This window comes from Perna viridis, chromosome 13, assembly GCF_037379345.1.
Source record: "Perna viridis isolate PV_CMFRI_1.1 ecotype Kerala chromosome 13, ASM3737934v1, whole genome shotgun sequence".
In the NCBI taxonomy this organism is placed as follows: Eukaryota; Metazoa; Mollusca; class Bivalvia; order Mytilida; family Mytilidae; genus Perna; species Perna viridis.
Window position 1 is genome coordinate 1,169,814 of NC_142457.1, and position 24,944 is coordinate 1,194,757.

The following is a 24,944-nucleotide window of genomic DNA, read 5'->3' on the forward strand; positions in this document are numbered from 1 at the left end:
ATATCATTTATCATTATGTAAAAAGGACAGATTTCAACAATTCATATCATACCTATTTCATCACTGTGTGATTCTTAGTCTGTGCTGCATGACCATTTGAGTACTTTGAATATCCCAAGCAGTGACATTAGGAATTTCAGGGATGATGTCAAGTTATGAGTCAGTTTTATTAAAAAACAAATTTGTTGCTATGTTGTTTTTTTTATAATTTCTTACACAGTGCACCTCTTAAACTATAGCCAGATTACCAATATCCCTATACTGATATTATGTGAAAATGGAAATAATGACCAGGAAAGGCAATTTTAATCAAATTATTCATTTCTCTGAAATAAGCCATAATTTAGCTTATGGTCTCACTAACCACTTCTAAAGGTTCCATTACTTTACATGTTAAACAAGTAATTTTCTATGTTTCACTGTGAATTCCCAGGCAAGGACCAGGAAATTTTGACAGCCCATGCCAGACATTTTATCAAACTTCAGCTGACGTTTTTGTCAGTCTTTTACATGCTCAGATGGAAAATAAACTTAAAAAAACGTTTGTATGTAGTTACTTAAGATAAATATTGGAAAGTGTGTTATTTCATCACATACTCTCTTTTTTACAAAGTATCAGAGTGAGTGAACGTGTTCAGTTTCACCCACACGTGGACATTCGAAAATGTAAACAAAATATCGTATCTCTCGGACATTTTCATCACATAGGCAAACAGCTAAAAACTTCTGATTGATGAAAAAAAAATGTTGGATTATTTATAAAAGAAAATTGCAAACACATTTTGTATATAGATTTAAATGGTCTGTTGACTTCTATGTTAAAACGATTCAATAGACAAATTAATAATTACAAACTACATGTATGACTGTTTCAGTTCCATGTGCTTTCGTTACCTCTGAAAAATCAGCAGGAAAATGATGGACTTGTCAATCTTTTTTCTTTATTAATAAATGTAACAAGATTCTCCAAGTTACTTAAATCAATTTGTATAGGCAATGGGGCTGCAAGTGAACCGTTAATTCAATTATGCAATCAACTAAACAGTTACAGGTAAATCACAGTTACAGGTGGCTGCACAACGGCTTAAACTGACACACAACTGTCAATTAATTTCTAATAAACAATTAGGAGACTGGTAGACAGGATGTTTATACACTAATAAAACCATGCAGACTGTAATTGATAAGGGTTGATAATTTTTTATGTCTGATATTGGAAAATTGTTGTCGGTCATTTGCAAAATTTGTCAGTCAATGACTGGCATTTTTTACCATTTCCGGATCCATGTTCCCAGGATAAATGACACCTTAAAGTTGCATACCATTGCAAAGCTTGGAAAATAAGGCTTTCAAAATCATTATTCTAATGGTGTGATGACTGTAGTAATTCTTCACAAAAAATACCGAAAATCAACATTTTTACCTTTTCTGCTAACTGACAGCATGGAGGCAAATTACTTACATATGTAAACAATGACAAATAATGCACTTACAATGCATAGGTCTAGGTTCAGTGTGTTTTTGGTACTACATAGGGAGTGGCCATTTGACCCGGAAGTGGTCAGTGAGACCCAATTCTTTATAACTAATTACCTGTTGGTTGTCTGTCCTTGTCGTAGATGACGATGTCTCTCAGGTTGTCCATATTATTCTTTATAACTATAGTCTTACTTCTACTATCTTTCTTGTTGGCTTTAAATACCTAGAATAAACAAAATTCTGCAAGTTAATGACCTCTAGTGATACCCCTGTACCCATGCTTAAGGTTATGGCTATAAACTGAGCTGACAAACAGGAAGTTGACATGCATGTCTGAAGTCAAATTCCATAATATCACAACATACCTGTTTGAGATTTCTATCTACCCAGTAGACATAATCATTCAGTATAGATATACCATATGGAGAGGGAAGGTTGTTCCTTATTATCTCTCTGCTTCCTCCACTAAAGGATACTTTCTGTAAGAGAAAGTTAAAGTTGATTTCCAAACTCATTCCAATGCAATATTTAAAGTTAAATCAAATTTCACAATTTCAATCCGAGGTTTTACCCCCTAATATTTTTTAATCATGGCCAGACATATTTTTTTTAAATTTTGAGTTACAATTTTTAAGATTTATTTAACATTTCCATTAGAATGATAATTTGAATCATCAGCCTTGATTTGCCTTTCTTGAACTCTTTTTGAACACCAAGAATTCTTTTGAGCCCTTCACCAAACCAGTGACTGGGATAAACACATAGGAGAATGAGCCATTTAAAATGTTTCCTGAATTTCAATGTACCATTCTTCAACATATTTAGTAAATATGATCATAATGGGAAACTTTCTATATAATAAATGACAAATGACCAAATCTAATCTCAATCAAGAAGGCACTGTAGAACTACTACAGAAATGACAAATGAACCAATCTAATCCCAATCAAGAGGGCACTGTAAAACTCTTGCAGAAATGACAAATAACCCAATCTAATCCCTATCAAGAGGGCACTGCGAAATTCCCACAAAAAACTCTAATCAGCTTCTCAATGGAATAACAAGTACTTACCTGGATGGCATCTATAACAGAGTCAACCCAGAAAACATCGTTTGTTTCTATATCCACAGTTATCCCCCTTGGATAGTTGACTCCATTTTGTACAATAACTTTGCGATCTGTTCCATCAAGTCTTGATCTTTCTATCTTAGGGTGTTGTCCATTGTCAACCCAGTACAAATATCTGTCGTAATAATTATAATGATAATCCTTAACTTTTTAACCATGTAAATATTATAGCAGTATTTTGATTGTTCGATCATCACCAATAGTGTGTAAAACATAGTACATTAGATTGACAAAAAAACTTCTAATAATTAATGCTTACCTGAAATGAAGATAATTATAATAGCTGATCCAGTTCTAGAACTTACCTGACAAGACATGCCAATAACAAAAACTTGCCAACATACCAAACTATTGCTTTTTTAGTACTTAACCAGAAATACACAATATTTTTAGGCCTAATGAATTACCTCCCTTAGTATTGAGCAAAAACTGTGTACCTTTTTATAGGATTAACTGCTATGGCTCTGGGTGATGAAATTTTCTCTTGAAATAAAACCAGTCTATGGCTGCCATTCAGTTTGGAAACTTCTACATAAGTGTCATAGTTCTTGGAAGTTGTAAAATACAGATTTCCTGCAAGAAAAACAAAATATATAGACAACAATGTATTTTTAATTTTTTGCTTCTTTATATGACGTACCTACAAACAGAGAAGGTTTTTAGCAAAAAAATTGTTTTGTCACATTTCTTTAAGTACATCATACATATATTAGAATTGTTCTCATGCCCTACCTGCAATCCAGTCTACAGCCAGACCTCTGATTCCATCTGTAGGTTTTATACCCACTCCCATCTTAATGACCTCTTCATAACCACTACCATCTTGTTTGATTCTACGAATTCCATTTGAGTTACGTCCCTTCATTCCTGTGCTGTCATAGTCACACCAGTAAATATGGCTACCAGCTACATGTACATCTACATGTAAAGCTAGTCTGTCTGAAAATCAATTGCATACTCTTTCAGAAATTTACAATTAGTTTGATGGATAGTGTATTAAATATGGCCAGTTTTCTAAAATGAAATATCCTTTTCTAAGAATGGTGTTAAATCTGATCACTTTAAAATGAGAATGCTTTTTCAGCAACACACACAATGCAAAATTAAGTTATGAAGTACAAACACTCTAAGAGTATTGCATGGCAATACAACGTCCTTACCAGAAGAAATTTATGTTGAAGAGAACAAAATGCAAACTTCATACATACTTTGTTCACAAGAAAAGTGTGACAAGAATGCTAGGCGTAGCCATATGTTCCCCACCACTGTAGAAAGAGTTGAATTACAAATGTTTGACCCTTGTATAAATAGCAGATTCAAAATTTATGTGCTTTCATAAGTCCATGTGGCGATTCAAGGTTAATGTAGCTTAATGAATCAAATTAATTTAGGTTAAGAATTCTTCATACAACAACAAAAAATTCGCAAAAAAGAACGTGAAAAATGAACAAAGTCCCATAACTCCCATAAAAATTGTCGAATCAAAATAGCGGTTAAGTATGATCAACTACATATGGTGACAAACAGTCCTACAAAATTTGGTCAAATTCCGTTCTGTGGTTTCTGAGGAGTTGCGTCCACAAGGTGTTTCTATTGCAAATAATGTGAAAAATGAACAAAGTCCCATAACTCCCATAAAAATTGTCGTATCAAAATAGCGGTTAAGTATGATCAACTACATATGGTGACAAACAATCCTACAAAATTTGGTCAAATTTCGTTCAGCGGTTTCTGAGGAGTTGCGTCCACAAGGTGTTCCTATGCCAATAATGTGAAAAATGAACAAAATCCCATAACTCCCATATTGTTGAATCAAAATAGATGTTAAATATGGTGAACTACATATGGTGACAAACAATCCTACAAAATTTGGTCAAATTCTGTTCAGCGGTTTCTGAGGACTTGTGTCCACTAACTTCGGACGCACGGATGGACACCAGCATTTCTATGTCCCCACTCCACATTGCAGCAGGGGACAAAAACCTGAGTAAGCAATAAATTTCTACGTCCAAGGACCTTAACTCAGCAAAATTTTCAACAGATCAGAAAAATTTTCAACAGACCAGAGCAAAATTTGAGCTTGATCTGCAACTTTTCAAAGTAAACAATGTACCAAATATCAAATATATATTAGCAATCATGACGAAAAAAAATGTTTGCCAGAATGACAAAAGACAGACCGCCATAGTGCAAACCTTAAGACTGTGAAAACCACCATTTTCACCGGTAGGGGTCTAAAATGCCCTTTATATTTAACAAATTCTAATGAATAAGAAAATACTTACACAGCACTATTAATTATACATGTATATAGACAGAAAAGAGACTGAGTAATCATTTAGTAGCTTTCATGATAAAAATTATAAAATGTCTATGAATTTGGCACTTTGCCAGAGTTTAAATGGTTTTTGATTTGAATGGAAGATAAATACATCATTAAATACAAGATCTTTACACAGAAAAAACTACAATTACATAAAAATAAGGTATGTAGAACCCCTAAAACAATTGGAGGGTTTACTACACCCAGTAACAAACCTATTATTAGCAGTGTCTAAATCTTACATGTACTTAAATGTTGCTGTTACATGTAAACATAAGTACTGCTAGATAAACATACCATGTCCACGTACTGGTACCATTGCGTCCTCATGATCCCTGGCATTAATAGCAATCCCTCTGATTGTGTTCAGCTGGGACACTACTGCAAACGTTGGTGTAGCTACAACAGAAAATATCAATTTATCAATAAAACTATTTTACAGCTAAGGACGTGTTTGGCAATTATTTTCTGAAAGAGTAACTTAGATAAACAAATAGGAGATTATTTAGAGAACTGAAGAACAGAGAAAATATTATCAAAATTCTTTCTCAGACAAATGGAGGAATCCATATACAGATACCAAGACAACAGATATGTTACAGGGAATTAATTTATACATGTACATGTATGTCACATTTATTCAAGGTTTATCTATAAGTTGCAAATCTGTATGAACAAAATCCTCAAACAAGAGTAAAGATAGACTGAAAACAGCTGGATAATCATACCTCAATGCATAGCATCAGTCATAAATGTATTTAAGTTTGTTTTTGCTTTCAAAAAATGTATGTCTGCCATCATTCCAAAGTTTATAGGGGTTTAACTCCTACAGAATTCAGTGAATTATAAATTTCTGGAAGCAAAATTATATATCATATCCTAATTACTTGCAAGTTTCATGAAATTTGTTGGAGAATTAACTATCATAGCTACCTACTAAGTTTTGTAACCATGGTAACAATCTACTACAAGCTGTGCCACTATGAATCTACAAAATGTGAGCTGTAACCACAGTTACCACCGAATATAAGCTGTGACAACAAATACTAGCAAATACTAGCAACTATAAGCTGTTACCATATTAACTACCAACCTAACCATGAGCTGTAACCATAGTAACTACCCACCTGAGCATGTGCCATTAGGATTCTGAACAAACCCTGTACCACAATCACATTGGTGTACATTCTTCTTGATGGGGAAACAAAGCTGGTCACATGACTTTCCTGTACAAGCATTCTCATTGGCTGCAAGTAAAAAGTAAATCCATAAGTGAAAGTAAAATGAAAACCAGATTATGAGGTCTTCCTATAACACAAATTTCAGCATATTGACAGACAGTATTACAGGCAATTAGCATAACATCTCACTCACCCTAGCATCATTGGTTATTGGTACTTGTGAAATATTAGAGTCAATCTTTATATCTGGGACATAACATAGGTGTGATATGATTATCAATATATTTCAGGCTTGAGATAAAACATACAAGGTAGGAAGAACAAAGAAAAATTATCTAATTATCATCTCAAGTAGGACTTGCTTCTAAACATTCCTCACTAGCAGACTTCCTAACACTTTCTCTTTCAGGCAATTCAAAATCCATATATTGATTCTCAGAACATTTCATCAAATTAAATGAGGGAGGGAAGCATTTCTCTCTACATTATTCTTCTTAGCCAGTAAAAATTAAGAGGAAGATTTTATTGTCTTATTATTGGAATTGGTAATTAGTCCCCCTAAAGGGAGGACAAAGAGAGCCTTAAACCATGAAATCAATTTCAGTTGGCCTTTTTTTCTCACAGATAGAAATTAATTATTACCTGTTTCATGTCTGTTGTAATACATTCTCAGCATGTTCAGTCCTACAACATTTGCCTTCAAAGTAACTTTGTTCTGAGGGCTTTCAAGGTCAACAGAAAATATACTCTCATAGTTAACATCCACATAATACAACTTCCTGTCGTAAATCTCCAAACCTCTGGGGTTACTCAGGCGGTTTATAAATACTCTGGCTCTCCTTGTACTGGTTGAATACTTCATGATCTGTGAGATACAGAAGATTTTTAAATTAATTCATACAACACATTAAAATTTTAGGTTTGTTGGATTCAGACTTCTCATCACAATGAAAGTATTTTTATTTGTTGGTGCCCATTTTCGAGGTTTTGGGAATAGTTATCAGTTTGTAGATTCCTGAATTTGTCAATTTGACAACTCTATCCTACAAACAGGTGGTAAATTTACTTTTGCTTTGAAACCACATTTTGTGATTAACCAAACCCACAAAAATTGGAACCCCAGAAACAATAATACTTTCACATTATATGATAAAGTTGTAATAGAGCACTCATTGATATATATGTCAGTTATTATAACTTTGATGCTGTCCTAGAACATAGTAGACTGGAAAACTGGTCTCTAAGCCAAGTTCTCCAACATCTACAACTTCCTTATTTGCACCAACAATGATTGAAATCAGACCATCAGTGGTTCAAAGGTCATAGACTAAATTAATAAAAACCGCTCTTATATTATTGTTATCTTGTAAGGCTATATTCAAAAGCAAATACTGCAATGATATCTATCCTTTCATGGTTAATAATACTGAAGAAATATCTAAAATATCATACCCATCCTTGACCAGAGTCAGACCAGTAAAGATCTTTATTGCTTCTATCCATAGCCAGGCCTTCAGGGACTTCTGCCCGTCTTTTGTGCAATGTTCGAGGGCCTGAACCATCCATATTCATCACAGCTACTTTAGGTTCCACTGTCTTACCTCCCTTGTCTGCCCAGTAAACTTTCCTAAAAATCAATTGTGTACATACTTTTTCTTTCTTTCTTACAAATACTCAGCTAAAATTGAATCACGCAATATCCTGTATTTGTAATTTTTTTCATGAATCCCTTGCATAAGCTAACCCCTATCACTTCAAAAATAAAAATAAAACCTCTATTATAATTCATTCTTAAAAATATACCAAAAAAAATAAGACATTGGTTCAATATCATCAAAGAGGCACATCTGAGCATGATGACATTTTCATCTTTCTCTATATTTCAAAGTCATAGGTCATTGCCTTTTCCAAACAATAGCATGCATCACAATCTTCCAAAGAACTAGAAAAACTGTAAGCAATACTCCCTAAATTGATACCCCCATTCCCCCATTTGATAACATGCACCTCTAAATTGGTTTGGTTAAAATCTGAATACTGTGAACAGTGGTATCATATAATACAGATTCCAAGAAAGTTCATGATTGATTGATTGATTGATGGGGTTTAATGCCCAAGCAGCAATATTTCAGCTATATTTAGGCGAAGTTATACTTGAAAGCTACCGAAACATGGCTATATATTAAGTGGATACTGTTCTATCAGTCATTGAAAATGGTCATAATTGAATGATTGATTGATTGATTGTTGGGGTTTAATGCCCAAGCAGCAATATTTCAGCTATATTCAGGCAATGAACATGAAGTGGACGATAAAATGAACATAAAATGATGAAATGAAAAATGGGATGGGACACAAGGATAATGGGGTCAACAAATTTTTATTGCCACTGGAAAAAGGGAGAGGTGGGTAGGGTCGGGCAATTTAGCCTCCTGTGGTGGAGCCCTATGGTTCCTACTCCAGGAGAATACCATGGTAGGGTTCTTTAATGTGCGAGGAACGTGGCATCTTTCCCAACATGGTGCACCACTATGGTTAGCGGTCATGTTTTTTGCATTATAGCCTTACAACCCCAGCATGTAACACACCAGGGGTACCCAATTCCACTACCTGGGGCACACAACCCAGTTGCTCTGTGGGCAGAGCCCACTAGCCCCGGCTAAGGTTCTGAGCACTATTTAGTCGCCTTTTTACAACAAGCTCAGCGCTGCTGCAGGCCTATTATTTGTCCAGTGGATTCCAATACACCACCCACCTATTCAATTAGGGTACAGTACCACAGATTTTGACAAATAAATAGTCTGTTGTTGATAATTTTAATGGCCAATTTTTGTTTTGTCTTTAAAAATATTAAGGCATCTTTTCTAATACCTTTCCCTTATTTTAGACTTACCCATCAATAGGGTCCACTACAATAGACACAGGTTTCGCTGAGTCAGTCAGCCTCCCTCTGTTACTCATCAGTGTCTTTCTATAAAGTTTATTGGAGTCAAGACTCATCACTTCAATGGTACCAGACTCTAAGTCAGACCAGTACAGGTTCCTACTAATCCAGTCTAATGCAATAGCATGTGGGGAACCAGAAAATACAACTGGTTGAAAGCTGGACTGGTTCCCTTTGAAAACTGATACTGCAACAACACTTGACTAAATTGAAAGGAGCAAGTATTAGTAAAGTATCTGAACAAAAGTCTTGAATTGGAAAAACTAGTTGAATACTACATAATTTAATTTGTCTTAAGGTACATTCTCCTCAGAGCCCAAAATTAAGAGCACACCGTATACATGGATAGCATATATCAGAATCCAAGCTTAAATGTAATCATGACACAATTGGTGGAGAAAATGATATATGTATATGAGAGCCAACAGACAAATGGTGACTATTAACAAGAGTAAAACAAGAGTTCCTTGGTAATAACTTATTTATATACTGTCCTTACATTTCCAAGCAGGTCTTTCTTTACAATTAGTAACTGTCCTGACTGACTGTCAAAATCAAAATCAATGCCACCTGATTGGCTAATTATTGGCAGCATGGGATTCTGGGAATTCTCATCAATAGACAGTCCAACGATGCCAGGGTTTGACATGTAGATCAGGAACTCCTGTTTCCCTGTGTAATTGACAGAAAACAACATTATTAACATTTTGTAAAATTATCCACTGATATTCTGACTGACAACTTAATTTCTAGGTACAGTGAAAATGGAGATAATGAGAAATATGTGTCCTTATCAATACAAGCATCCAATGGGAATGCTGAACAGTACTTAAGTTATTTCACTGTTTCTGCATAGTTTTGAGTAAATAATACCAAAGTGAAACAATGTTGTAATTAAAATACACTTGCCTACGCCTTTTCATACATTAAACATTCCTAATACATTTATCTACTATTAGTGAACATTTAAGGATTGTTTTGAATTTTAAATCAGGTTATGCTTGCATAACCAACTTTTGGGCAGTTTAGGATTCATGAACCACTAAGCAGTTTATGTACAAGTGTAAACTGTCCAAAAGTTGGTTATGCAAGCATAACTTACTCAAAAACTAAAAACATCATTATTATCTAATCTATTAAAGTCAACATTAAGATTTCTCCTTTCATCAAAGCCTTTTTTAATTTGGCATTTGAATTACAGACCAATCAATGTTAATGATGTCGCTGTACCAAGTTAATTTATGGAAAATAACCTATCTTGTCCAGATGAGAAATAAACAATCAAGTGAAATTATTTACTTATGTTTCTGATGATCTTAGAAATATAAATGAAGATTAATAAAATAAAATCAATAATTTGCAAAAAAATTATTAAATTCAATATTTTGAAAAATGTTCATCATAAAACCATCTGACTAGTAAATACAAACCATTTTTGATACACTTATGTCCATTTTTATCCAGCCTTTTGCCAGCAGGACAGGCACAGACATACTCCTTAGATGGTGACAAGAGACACAAATGGCTGCAAGGGGCATTCTCACAAGGGTTCTCCTCTGAAAAAAACAAACATTTTTTTTAAAATATGAATCATAACTTTGAGTAGCCTACTAAAAATTTTCTAAATTTAAAGGAAACTTCACCATCTCTCTACAGTTGTAAGAAAGTTGTGGTACATTTTTATTTTTCAGATAATGCTCCCAGTTTCCAGTGGTGTCAGAGTTGCTAATTTACTTTTGTTGCTTAGCACACATAATTTTGGTTATTTCACATTATTTGTTGTGCATGTCTGTTTTCCCTTTCTAGTCTCGCCTGAATATAGCTGAAATAGCTTGGGCGTTAAACCCCAACAATCAACCAATCCCTTTCTAGTCTTCATCCCTGTAATATATTCCTTTGGTTTCTACTAGAATCTTGGTTTCCTTGATTACTCTTAACCAGGTTAAACTAGAAACACTATAAGCACACTCACTCAGAGAATACCACTACTCCAAGTAAAGTTGATTATTAATGAAAAACCCTAAATTGGCCGGCATGGGTTTAGCACCCTTTAAAGTCCTTTTACAATAATTATATTTCTTCATGCAAATCTACATGATGTCCAACAGTCCTATGAAATTCAATAAACATCCCTTAAGTTGAATTATTTCCTTTTTGAGTCTTCTGACAATATTGTTTCTTTTTCAAGCACAGCTGCAAAAGATGTCTAACTTTCCTATAAAATTTCAACAAAATCCCTTATATATTAAGAGTTGTGCTTACAAGAAATGTACATAGATAGATAGTGCAATTCCTATTAACACCCCAAACAAAATATTGGGAGGGGGAGACAACTCACCTTGAAGCTGCATTACAGGATGGAACATGGTCAATCCTAGAGGACGGGAGACAGACTTCACTGTAACCTCCCTAGACGAACATGTAAACTTGTTACATTGGGACACCTGTCCTGCCACTCTATCTGTCCAATATACTGTATCCTCAAACACTACCAGGCCATGAGGGTGTCTCAAGAACTAAACATAGTCAAATGCAATGGATTCCTGTTAATGGCATAGCCTAATTGTCAAAACAATATATGAAATTAACAGAAAATATCATTTAAAGCGAAAATACCTCACATTTTCAATGTTCAAGTGAGACTTTTCCCTTATCAAGTCAAATTAGATTTCTGTCAGAGTGTCTTGTCAAAAGAAAGAGAAAATATTCTTGTAAAAACATTGCTCTTTAGAAAACTGAGGTATTTCACAAATGATGTATTATTGTTTCACCCATTTAGGTACATTTTATAGAAAATTTTGAAAAATATTTATGCAATGAAGAGGAATTTACTAATGTTATGTGAAGAAGAGGAATTTTTTACATAAATAGGATAGAAATGTTTTTGTTCTTTGAGTTTCTATCTAATTAACAGGTATGTAATTAAGTGGAATCCACTGTAATTAAATTAAAGTTTCATGTAAACACACCATATATGGTGATACATTGGTACTTATTTATTGCTGTTTTGACTGAACAAATATCGATTAAAAATGGTGAAGGCAAATTTGGAAAACATTATAAATTTATCAATACCACAAAAAAATAAAACCTGCCAATATGTTCATCTGACATTTGAAGAAATTAGTGACTGCATATAAACAACAATTTTAAGGCAGAATTATTTCACAATATCGTTTCATGATTAGAATAAAAATAAATTTTATGACATTCAGAATAATATTCATATGCTAACTCCATAAAAAATGCTGTCTAATAAATGAATATAGACAGATGCACAGACAAAATATTTTCAATGGAAATAATTCATTCAAATTAAATCAGTAATCTAATATTTTTAAATCTAGTTTAAATTCTCCCAGACCAAGAACATATAAAAATAGAAATTCTTCCTTCTGATAAACATAAATGAAAAACAAGAGGCTCCCAGGAGCCTGAATCGCTCACCTGGTTGAGTTTTGCCTTTCAAGGGCAATAAATTAAACAAGAAGTTGTCCAACAATTTTGACTCAAGAAAACTTTGATAAAACTTATCATCAGGATCATTTCAGTAAATAAAAGTCTAAATCTACCCTAATTTTCAAGATATAGGCTGAAAACTAAAAAAAAAAAAAAAAAAAAAAAACTCTCATTTTCCCCTATCAAGGGCAATAACTCTTATAAGAAAGCATCTTACAAATTTTATGCCTGAAGACTTTTGTAGTCCTAAAAATATAGATCATTTCAGCTATTGAAAGAATTTGGCTAAACCTAATGGTATTGGAGATATATGTGAAAAACTACTGTCTGACCCCTATGTTCTATTTTAGCAACAGTGGCCATGTTTTTCAACGGATCAAAAACCCCATTTCAATTCTATGCAGGATACCCCAAGGAACACTTATACCAAGTTTTGTTTCAATTGGTAAAATAGTGTCAGAGGAAAAGATTTTTGAAAGAAATAACATTAAAAATAGCAAAGAACTTTGAAAAATTGACAATAACATGGCTTAATAGATTAAAATGAAAATTTGACCGCAGATAGATCTCATCATGCTGAACACTTTTCCCCAGTCAGAATTTGGCTAAACCTAATCGTTTTGGAGATATATGCCCAAAACTACTGTCTGATCCCTATGTTCTATTTTTAGTAACAGTAGGCATATTTTATCGACGGATCAAAAATCCCTACATCAGTTCTATGCAGGATACCCCAAGGAACATTCATACCAAGTTTGGTTCCAATTGGTCAAGTAGTTTCAGAGGAGAAGAGTTTTGAAAAACTGTTGACGACGATGGATGCCAAGTGATGGCAATAGCTCACATGGCCTTCAGTTTACAGATAAGAATTTACAGACGATATTTCAATTCTTAACCAGTTGACAGCCTTACTACTTCAAATACTTACATGGTCATTGGCAAAGACTTGAGTCCTTCCTGATCCATCATAATTACAGAACTCAATAAAATCCAATCTGGCATCAACAAAATACAGCCGCTTGTTTGGGTAATCGATGGAGAGACCATTGGGCCAGTAAAGCTTTCCAGAGACAATGACTTTCCTGTCAGAACCATCCATATCGGCACGTTCAATACGAGGATTCTGTCCCCAGTCTGTCCAGAACAAGTAACGAGCTCTGAAACACAAACAAGGCTCAGTAAAGGTTATGAAAATTTGCTTTTCAAATGACAAAATGTTTAAAAATGTTTTGATTGTTTTTTTTTTGTTTTTTGTTTTTTTTTTTGTTTATTATTTATTAAAAAACTAACAGTTCATGAACTTAAATCCAAAATTCAACAGTGGTCAAATGACATGGTGACCTTGTTACCAAAGTTTTTATATCTTTTTGACATTGTCCAGGCTAGTCCAGGAGATCTTTTCTCTTACTTTCCAACTGAAATCTGACACAGTGATTCAAAGGTCATAGGTTAAATATGTATATATAAGAGTAATGAGGACTTCATCCTCTTGCAGAAATTACTGGCAAAATATTAGCTTTGCTTCAAGAGATTCACATGCTGGTCAAATCTAACCAACAAATGTAAATCCTGTTAAAACAGCAAAAATTGAATTATACAAAAAAGTTCTTGCTTGCATTTAAAACAAAGCCATGTATGTACCACCATTCAGAAAATCTTTAGAAATTTATGTTAATGTACCTCAAACCTTTCATCACCATTGCATGATAGCTAGATAGGATGCAAATAATTTACTCTAGCATACATCACTTATTGGGTTGTCATATAAAGATAAAAAAATATCACTAAGTGCCAAAATAACCCAAGAAAATGAAGATATGCACTTAATTGACTGAGAACAACATAACCTATACGACATACCCTTTCCTTGGATCAACACCAATGCCTCTAGGATTAGTAATATTTTCACTGAACAGTATGGTTTTATATTTCCCATCCAGATGAGCCACCTCAATAGTCTCCATAACATAGTCATTCCAGTATAAATTACCACCAATCCAGTCTACAGCTAAGTCCTCTACTACATTAATACCAACTGGAAATACCTAACAAAAGTTCAAGAGTTAAAAAATGACTAAATAAACAATAATTCATACAAAAGTTATTGTGTACATATATCATAATTTCTTATTATCATAACTAAAAACTAAAATCAGGATATACTTTTTTATATTTCAAAACTTTTTGTAAATTCAAAATATTTGTGAGATATTTAAATTCTACAATGACAATTCAATTAAAACATAGAAGAATAGTTTCTTCAATGTTGCCACTGACAATATCATGTCAAATACCTTATTAAGCCTGTCAACTCTTGTGACATTGTCAGTATTAAACCCCAAAACAACTCTTATTCTGTGGGTAATCCAATTGTGAAATTTTTACTCATTACAATGTTAATTTTTTTTGTGACTACTTCTTTAATCTCTTTAATCCAAAATATCAAGTGGAGTAACTACAAACAATTGGCATGTAACACCATTTTCATTCAAAACTCTCAAGAAGATGACCGAGATACATCACAATCACTCCAAATGTTTTGACATATTTTTTCAGATATCTTGTCATGTAGGAGAAATAGACAAATATCCATCAACAAAATAGAAGAAAAAGTACAGATTACCGATAAATAACAATTTACCTTACAATAATTTCAGAATTACCATGCTTTCACATTACTTTTTATCCCTGCTTCTTTACTCCCAGGAGCATCATTGAAATGAAATCAGTATCAACATTGATCAGAACTACTTACCTCAGTAAGGTTAGTACCATCTGTCTGTACTTTGTAAATCTTTTTCTGAGTAGAGTCGGAGAAGTACACCATATTCTCTGCAATATGAACATCCAGTCCCGTCATTGACCTGACTCCAGGAAGAGGCATGGCTGTGTAGTGCTGTAGTGATGGGTCACCTTTCACCAACTCGTTCTGACTGGATACTATCAGGTATGGTTTTGTACCATCTGTAAACAAGGGAGACAAATGTGGAATGTTAATTTTAATGCAAAAAATAAATATTCCCTGTTCTGTCACTAATTTTTTTAAATTGTCAGATGTATCTCTATCAAATGGTACCGCTAATTAATAAAAACAAATTAACTATCAGTTCTAGTTCCCTATCAAGATAAAGTATACCTTCAAGTGGCTTCTAATATATATTTGGTAAGTACTCACTTCTAAGAGCAACACACTCCCTGCCTTTAACCAGCTGATATCCTTCATCACAGTCACATTTAAATGATCCTTTAGTGTTAATACAGATTTGACTACACATTCCTGGTGGGTTACACTCATCTTTGTCTAAAAAAAATATAACAAAGTCTTCTTTTACCTAGCAATGTACTTGTACATTCATTAATACACAACTAAAACTAACTACAGGATATCCTAGCTCCTAACCCTTGAAACCATATGGACAAAATATTTTATAAAAGATCAGCGTTCCAATGTCCCCCGCGAAAAAAAAAAATGAGGAAAACTTTAAAGTCACTGAAATTTTCCAAGTCCAAGGGCCATAACTTCCGTAAAAATCATTCAACCATAACCAAAGTCCAACTTGATCTGTAACTTCTCATAGTAAGACTACAAATAAAATATAAAATCAATTGGTAAAAGCATTACAAAAAATATTGCGGAAAACTGTAAATTCACTGAAATTTTCTAAGTCCAAGGGCCATAACTTCCGTAAAAATCATTCAACCGTAACCGAAGTCACACCTAATCTGTAACTCTTCATAATAAGGCAACATACCAAAAACAAACTTATCTGGTAAAAGCATAACAAAAAAAGTGCAGAAAATGCAGACCACCAGACACCGGGCATTTCCACACACACACACAGAAGGGTCGGGAAAATTCCAAACAATGTATGCACTGCCAAATTTGCAAAGCAAAGTTATGGTAATTCCCTCCACATACTCGAACTCGAACCCCTGTGACATCTGTGGCAACACCACCTGCACTAAGTCCAACGCCCTAGACCACTTGGTCAGCTAGGTTTTCGCTGGCAGGGTCATTCCTCCTCATAGGATTAATCTAGGGCTGTAACTTAGTACACAATGGGTGCGTCCACAGTATCGCCATTGGTATTTATAGCTTACCATTGGTAATTATTTTTACCATTTGCAAGACATTGGCACCAACCTTGACCATTGAAAACTGCCATTGGTCAACATTTTTGCAGGCAGACCAGAGTCGAGTAAGTATTGGCAGGTCACGTGGTTTTATTTTTTAAGATGGCGTCCACCTTACCTACACCAACTATGCAAGATTTAAGCACCCAGCTTTTCCCAATACAGCTACCAATTGATGGAAAAAAACTTTAAATTTTTAGTCAAGGGTGAAACAATAAAGGCTATTGCAGATAGTATGTATAGATATATCAACGTAATAAAAAATATATTAGTATGCCAGGAATAAACTTACAGAAATTTATTAAATGTTCACATTAACTGACTTTAATGAATTCGAGAATGTGATATTCTAGAGTTTTATAATAATCCAAAATGTTTTTCAATAAATGTGTGTATTCGATTACATATTTTGCTTATGTTTGACATCAAGTCCCATTGCACATTCATTGCCCTCTTTATAAACGCCTAACAGGATTAATTGGTATTAAATATTCAATAAATTTTCAATATAATAAAAGTAGATATGGTTTTGGGTATTTTTTTACACTGTGTATTCATTAAAATTAAGATATTTCTCATGTATTTGTATATATTAATAGTGAGTTACAGACCACTAAAAGTGAAATTCTACTCTAGTTAAGGCTTGTAGAAACCATTTACATTACTGTTTATGCTTACCAGAATTGCACTGAAGTCAGGCTGTATTTTTTCTATTCTGTATGTTAGATAAGAGTAATCAAGGGAACCAAGGTTATAGCGGTAATCAAAAGAATGTAATCCAGGGACAAAGACCAGATATGGAAAACAGACATACACAACAAAGAACATAAAGTAACTAAAATCATACATACAAAGTAACAAAAGTAAATGAGCAACTCGGACTACACTAAAAACTGGGAGCATGGACCAGGTGCACCGGTAGGGTAAACGTCCTCTGCTTTTCTAGATACACCCGCCAAGTTGCTCATAAAAAGTCAAGTCCGGGATAGACAAACGAGGAAGGGAAAACTATGACCCGTTGAATACATCAGTTTTCATGGTGCTGATGGATACACCATAACGATCCACGAGTTCATGATAACAACCATAAAACTTCTGTAGTGATGAGATAAATGAGCCATGATGTGGTTTTATTAGTTTATTTTTTTTCTGCAGATCTACAAGATGAACTTGCCAAAAAACTGCCCCAAAGCCACCAAATAATCCGATTTTCTTTGAATTGGATAATGGAAATGTGCTATTGCCAGAAATGGTATTTAGAAACAACGAGCCGGAGCCAGAAGATAACCAAAGCAATCCACGAGTTCATGATAACGACCATAAAACTTCTGTAGTGATGAGATAAATGAGCCATGATGTGGTTTTATTAGTTTATTTTTTTTCTGCAGATCTACAAGATGAACTTGCCAAAAAACTGCCCCCAAAGCCACCAAATAATCCGATTTTCTTTGAATTGGATAATGGAAATGTGCTATTGCCAGAAGTGGTATTTAGAAACAACGAGCCAGAGCCGGAAGATAACCAAAGCAATGATTTAAATCATATTGATGAAGATGAAGAAGATTTGAATATTTCTAAAACACGGTATGACTGGAGAGTCACCGCCACTAGGTCTCTTCTAAATATCCTCTCTGACAAGAAGGCTGCCATAAATGATTTTGTCATCAGTAGAAAACTGTGGAGTGAAGTAAGCAGAAAATAAACGCCCAAAACCATTTTACTTTGAAACAGAAATGGAATACATTCTGAGGGATGACCCTTCTTTCAAACCCAGTGTTCTACGAAGTTCCTTCGGCACAAAAGAAATAAATAACAATGCTGAAAGTGTTTCCAATCATGATGTAGATGAAGATGACGACAATGAAACAGATCATGGAAGTTTAGAAAGCTTTGCCTCAACTTCTGGTTCATCGAAAAAATCATTGAAGATTAAGAAACGTAAAACTTCCACAGACGAACTTAAAGACTATTTAGCAGAGAGTGATGAAAAATTTATGGCAGCCATGAAAGAGATGACGGAAAAGCAAACAAACTTTTGGAAAAATTGATTGAGAAACTTTGAAGACTTTGACCAAAACAGAGAATTGTTGACTTTTATGCCATATAATGTTGTTATTTCTTTTATGATATGTTTTTCTCGATTTTTATTTACAGTGTTTGCTTGTTCACTATGTTACGTTTTAATAGTCATGAAAGAGTTGTTAGTGATACATTCAATTTCAGCATTTTATTTGATACACATGATATAACAAGATGTGATCATGTGAATTTAAATTTTTTGTTTGTTTTCATTAAAGTTATAATTTCATAGAAACATCTTTATTCATACAATCAGTCAGTCAAGTATCAAAATTACAGAATTTGGTTCATTAATTGCTGTCTGAGGTGAATGCCTTGCAGCGGGTGTCCTTCTCTTGCAGATCCATTGTCAACATTGCACGTATAATCGTCTTCAGTATCTGGTAAGCCAAATACATCATTCTCATAAAGACATAAATTGTGCAAAATACATGCAGCCATTACAGAGTCAACCAGTAATGCAATGTCTGATATGTCAAACCTCAGCAATCTCCTAAATTTACATTTCAGCATTCCAAATGATCTCTCAATTACTTGCCGAGGTTGGCTGTGTATTTTATTAAAACGTTTCTGCTGTTGTGTAAGGTTACCCAAATTACGGAATGGAGTTATCAGCCATTCCAAAATTGGAAAGGCAGAATCACCAAGTAGATAGCATCCAGGTAGAATTTTGTCGTGACTGTTTTGGAACAAATCTGAACTCCTCAATACTGTAGCGTCATGAGTACTGCCTGGATTACCTGTCCAGACATAATTGAATTTCATTTTGGCATTGCAACATCCAAGCAGAACAATAGAATAAAAATGTTTTCTGTTAAAATATGCATGAGGTTGCCGTGTTGGTGCTTTAATTGGTATATGACAACCATCAATTGCACCAATAATGTTCTGTAGCTGTGATTTTTCACTGAATTGTCGGCTAGTTTCAATGAATTCAGCTTGAGTATTACCTCGGGCATTACTCCTGCCAATGCAGATAACATTCACTTGATGACTGCGTGGTAACTATCTTTAGATGTTCCAAATCTATCTGCCATTGATCTGAAACATTCTAGGTTTCCAATGTACCATAGAAACATCAACAGATCTTTCTCCACATCTGGAGCAGGCCCTTTTGGTTTGTTATATACCTCGGTGCGAGATAAACGCATGCATGTTCTGTGAAATGTCTCTCTTGTAAGACAGAAATGTGACTTACAATCATCTGGCGAGTAACTTGGAATAGTTAGTTCATAGTATTTCTCTATTCTTGAAATTTTTTGTCGCTGTTTGAATACAAACGGTAGTAAACTGTCAGCAGCTGTTTGGTGGTGAAAAGCCATATGCATAAGTGCCGTTTTCTCCTGTTGTTGTTGGAGAAATAAAGCTGTTAAAATTCTAGTGACCATTTTCTCTCTTAACCTTATTGTTTACATTAAGTAGACAAAAGATACCTAATATTACCGTTGGTAAGCTACTTGTGACAATGAAACACCACTGGTACATCTGGTAAGTAATTGGCACAATATGTAAACCATTGTTACAGTTGGAAAGAAATTGGTACAAAAATCACACCATAGGTACATTTGGTATGTCATTGGTAGTCAGCGTACCATTGGTATTATTGGAAATAGGACAGCCTATGGTACCAATGGTGCCCTTTGGTGCAATTTTTACCACTGGCATAATTGGTATCATTGGTAATATGATAGCCTACGGTACCGATAACACACAATGGTGCAAGAGGTACCACTGGTACAATTAGTTCCTGATGTTATCATTGGTAATTAATTTGCATTCAGAGTTTAATGTTCAACTTTGGTACCTATGCTAGACAATGGTACCAGTGGCACAAGCAGAAAATTACTAACAGCAATACTCTGAACGCACCCAATGTATGGCACTTTTGTAAACTTACACAAAACATTCAAATTCTTATAAAAAAATGCAAATAATTTATCTCAATAAGTGACCTACCAATACAATCCTTGGTGCCATTAAGCTCCAACCCCTGTGGACACAAACATTCTGCCCCTCTTGGGGTCTGTATACACTCATACTGACACCCTCCTAACTTTACTGAACATTCATCATTGTCTGTAACAAATAAAAGCAACGGTTTCAATTACAGTTCATCGCAGAACCAAGTATAATAAGATTACTACACATAGCCATGTCCTCTCACTGCCACCGCTGCCGCATAAAGGTGAAGTGCGGAAGTCCTCCTGTAAAATTTATCGAATCAAAATAGTGGTACAATATGATCAACTACATCATACAATATTCAAACATGCTTGGAATGTAAGAATATCTGTTAACTAATATATATTTTCTTTATAGAATGTACAGTTATATATAACTATGTAAATATATTTAAAACGATGCATAGTTACAAAGATACTTTTATTTACAAAAATTTAAACTATCAAATGAAAAATTATTTATCTTAAAAGGCAATATTTATACCACCCACCTTGCTGCCAAAGTCTGGCACACTTACCACTGATCTACTGGTCATCCCTGTCCATGAGACCAGTGGAGCTTAAGGGAATGGGTTTATATGTCATAAATATTACACACCATTATTTTCACTGTAAATTTGAAAAGATGTTGTGCAATACTTATTGAAAATAGAAAATTCTGTGTACAATAACATAAGTGAGATGGCAACAATTTAAGTAAAATAAAAAGTCCAGTTTGTTTATTTTTGATACAACCATCAAATTGCTGAGGTCTGTAAGTTTCTAATACATATAATTAGGTCTAATAATTTCAGTTCCACTAGATCTACATTGTATATAACTTACTACAGAGAGGACTTTCGTCATTGCCTCCCGGACAGTCAGGAGAGCCATCACACACCTGTGTCTTGTTAATACATTGTCTATAATTTCCTGGACACTCCCACTGGTCATTGGGACAAAAGAATGGAGGAGGAGCTAAAATAAATTTAAAACAATTAGATTACAGATACTATATCTGTTATCTCCTGGACACTCCCTCTGGTCATTAAGAGAATAGAATTGAGTAGCTAAAAAAATATTAACCAATTAGATGTCAGATATTATATCATTTATATCCTAGACACTCCAACTGGTCATTGGGACAATACAATGGAGCAGGAGCTAAAATAAATATTAACCAATTAGATGCAAGAAACAGTGTCCATAATCTCCTGGATGTTCCAACTACTTGTCAATAAACTTGAGTAGGGCTAAAAACATAAACAAGGTAGGTATAAACTATACTTAAACATCATTGACTTTACTTCCAAGTCTTGTTCAAATAGAATTTCTTGGACAATCCTACAGACAAACAGAAGGAAGGAGAGGAAACACGACCAAATTCAGACGTACAACAAAAACCATTGAACATAATAGTAAACAAACGACTCACGACAGGTTAGAGCTTTATCTTCATCACTGTTATCCCCACAGTCATCATCACCATCACACACCCATGTCTTACTAACACATCGACCATTCTTACATCGGAATCGGTCAAATGAACAAGTAGGATTAGCTGTCAAAAATATGAAAATAATACTGGCAGTTTTATAAAATCTGAAGAAGTTGTGTGTCTCTAGATACTTAAGGAAAGAGAGATATGTTTTTAATTGATTAGTTTCAAATTACTTAATATATGCTCAAATTACAAAATAAATGCTGAACTAATATCAATCCTTTCTGCATAAATAGATTTAATTTGAAACCATTGTAATGCCATACAACATTTGACAAAAATAATTTATAGCTTTGGAGCTTCATATATTCGGTTCAAGAAACTACATATGAAACATTCTTCATAATCTTAATACTCAGGTTATAAGAAAAACATTGGTTGGTTGGGGAGGTAACTCACGACAAGATTTTGGTTCATCAGACCCATCAGCACAGTCTTCCTGTCCATCACATTTCCAGGTTTTTGGGATACATCCTCCAATCTTACATTGAAACTCACTGTCAAGACAGGTATCCTCTGTTCTTTGAGCTATAATATAGGAAATCAACCACTACATGTACTATGGCTGTACGTTTTGTTTATAGATGTAAACCATAGTGCACTATGTGCTAGTTCTAAGCATCAAGGACTATATAATAAAAGAGTTTTTTAGAACTTGAAAGTTTGGATTAGGTGCCCCAGTAGGGTAAACATATGATCTGCTTTTCTGGAAACATCAACCAACTTGGTCATATGATGTCAAATCTAGGTGAGGAGGAGTGTGTAAAATTTTTCATTGATTAAGAACTTTTTTTGTCGTAGTACTTTTTTTCATGCTCTTTTGCATCACAAAATATACAGTACATACGGCAGTCTTCTTCATCACTACCATCTATACAGTCTGGTGCCCCGTCACAGTGATAACGTTTCAGAATACACTGTCTCACTCCTTTACACGTCCATTTACCAATGGTACAGTTCAACGCAGGACAGTCAAGCTCATCAGATCCATCAAAACAATCATTTGTTCCATCACACAGCTTTCGTTGTGGGATACAGCGTTTGTCTGGACACTGATGGTACAAGATATCACACTGGTGTTTATCTGGTAACATAGAAATTTGTGCATTTAAGTAGCAGTCTTTCTAAAGATCAGACAGAAGGTGATTCATGAATGCCAAAAACCCACCAAATTCAGTTTCATTTTTCATTCAGAAACAGTTAATGATCACATAACCAGTCATAGTTTTCCATTTGGTTGTTGCACTTTTGAGATAAAAATTATATAGACTGTACATGAAATTGGCATTTTGCAAGAGTTATCCTTCTTGATTTGGTTCCATTTGGTTGATTTTAGTGGGAGATGAAGGTATGATTTTCTCAAAAGTGCAGATCTAAATACTGAAATGATTATTGTTATGTAAAAATATAGCACATGTAGACTGTAAAAAATATCGTTTGGTGGGTTTTCCTACACCATGAATTACTTAACTATTGACAGTGTCTGTGATTTATGTGGACAGGTACTTGATATTTACCTCTTTAAAGTTATACAATTATGCCATGCTCAGAAGGCATTTTTTCTTCAAAGTGATTTTGACATGAAACTTATGTGAACTTAACATATATTTACTTTATATGATTTTTATGTGAAATTCCCAATGAATTTCAAATGAAGGTTTAATTCTGATGAATGTCATGTGAACTAAAAATGTGTTTTCTCAATCTTGGTTAAAATCATGTGAATATATATCATGCCACCACGATGGAAGTTTCCCCTGTTAAATATATTATAGAGTATGCAAAATATTTCTGAACCCTTGAATATTTTTTTAATTGCATGCATTACAAAAGATTAAAAAAGTTAAACATTGCCTTAAAATTTTCATTAAATTTATATTTTACAGAAGAGTTAAAACAAATTTAAATTCCTAATAGCTAATTTCAGATTTATCATCAAGGTGAAATTTGTAATCTTTAACATGTAAAAACATTTTATCTGGGCAAAAATTGATATTACTGAAATGAAAAGAAATTTTTACAGAGTACTAAATTCAAAATGACAGTCTAATACACATTAAACTTCTGTAACAAAGCCAGGTTTAGGGCAAATATTTGCTTTATACATGTTCAAAATGAAAATTATTGAATGGACTTAAATATGTTTGGTTTATACATGGTTCCAGTTTATTCAGGGTTCTGTTTAGACAGGTATCAATCTATCAACTTACCACAATTCTGTTCATCAGAGGAGTCCCCACAGTCATTGTCAGAGTCGCAGATAAACTTACCACAATACTGTGCATCAGAGGAGTCCCTGCAGTCATTGTGTGAGTCACAGATAAACTTACCACAATTCTGTTCATCAGAGGAGTCCCCACAATCATTGTCAGAGTCACATATAAACTTTCTATGGAGGCAGATAGTGTTGTTACATTGAAACTGGTGCATACCACAGGTCTTCTGAGCTGTAAAGGGAGATAACTTTTATTTTTGGTAATAATTTTCATGGATTATAATAGCTATGTTAGATATACGAAATTAGAACAAGAGAATTTTATAAAAGCATTAATTTATTTGTCTTGATAAATATAGATTAGTATCAGTTTTAAAAGATGGAAACTGTCATAAGTACTACATTGACCAAGTAGAATTGATGTTATTCCCTTTTAAGACCTCCAAATCTGTTCCCAACAGTAAATGTGATGAAAAAAACTGTCACTGAAAATTGTGGATAATGATTGATAATGTGTGCTGTAAGCCGATGTCAAATCATTAAACAAAAAACAACATGGA

The 24,944-nt window shown here is 34.0% G+C and overlaps 1 protein-coding gene across 2 annotated transcripts in view; it reads right to left on the minus strand.

The window, feature by feature from the left end:
• LOC148599168 (low-density lipoprotein receptor-related protein 2-like) overlaps positions 1–24,944 on the minus strand; it is a 131,213-nt gene that overhangs the window by 62,179 nt on the left and 44,090 nt on the right. For both annotated transcript variants that reach the window (XM_088559716.1, XM_088559717.1), the window contains exons 18-40: positions 24,500–24,616; positions 23,017–23,253; positions 22,569–22,697; positions 22,104–22,229; positions 21,515–21,646; positions 20,685–20,804; positions 15,691–15,816; positions 15,271–15,479; positions 14,376–14,560; positions 13,444–13,672; positions 11,395–11,572; positions 10,487–10,612; positions 9,556–9,728; positions 9,006–9,259; positions 7,565–7,739; positions 6,755–6,977; positions 6,059–6,178; positions 5,229–5,330; positions 3,341–3,547; positions 3,046–3,181; positions 2,552–2,723; positions 1,845–1,958; positions 1,594–1,702 (exon numbers count right to left, since the gene is read on the minus strand). In XM_088559716.1, coding sequence (XP_088415842.1) covers positions 1,594–1,702; positions 1,845–1,958; positions 2,552–2,723; positions 3,046–3,181; positions 3,341–3,547; positions 5,229–5,330; positions 6,059–6,178; positions 6,755–6,977; positions 7,565–7,739; positions 9,006–9,259; positions 9,556–9,728; positions 10,487–10,612; positions 11,395–11,572; positions 13,444–13,672; positions 14,376–14,560; positions 15,271–15,479; positions 15,691–15,816; positions 20,685–20,804; positions 21,515–21,646; positions 22,104–22,229; positions 22,569–22,697; positions 23,017–23,253; positions 24,500–24,616 — 3,699 coding nt within the window. The remainder of the gene's footprint in view (positions 1–1,593; positions 1,703–1,844; positions 1,959–2,551; positions 2,724–3,045; positions 3,182–3,340; positions 3,548–5,228; positions 5,331–6,058; positions 6,179–6,754; positions 6,978–7,564; positions 7,740–9,005; positions 9,260–9,555; positions 9,729–10,486; positions 10,613–11,394; positions 11,573–13,443; positions 13,673–14,375; positions 14,561–15,270; positions 15,480–15,690; positions 15,817–20,684; positions 20,805–21,514; positions 21,647–22,103; positions 22,230–22,568; positions 22,698–23,016; positions 23,254–24,499; positions 24,617–24,944) is intronic.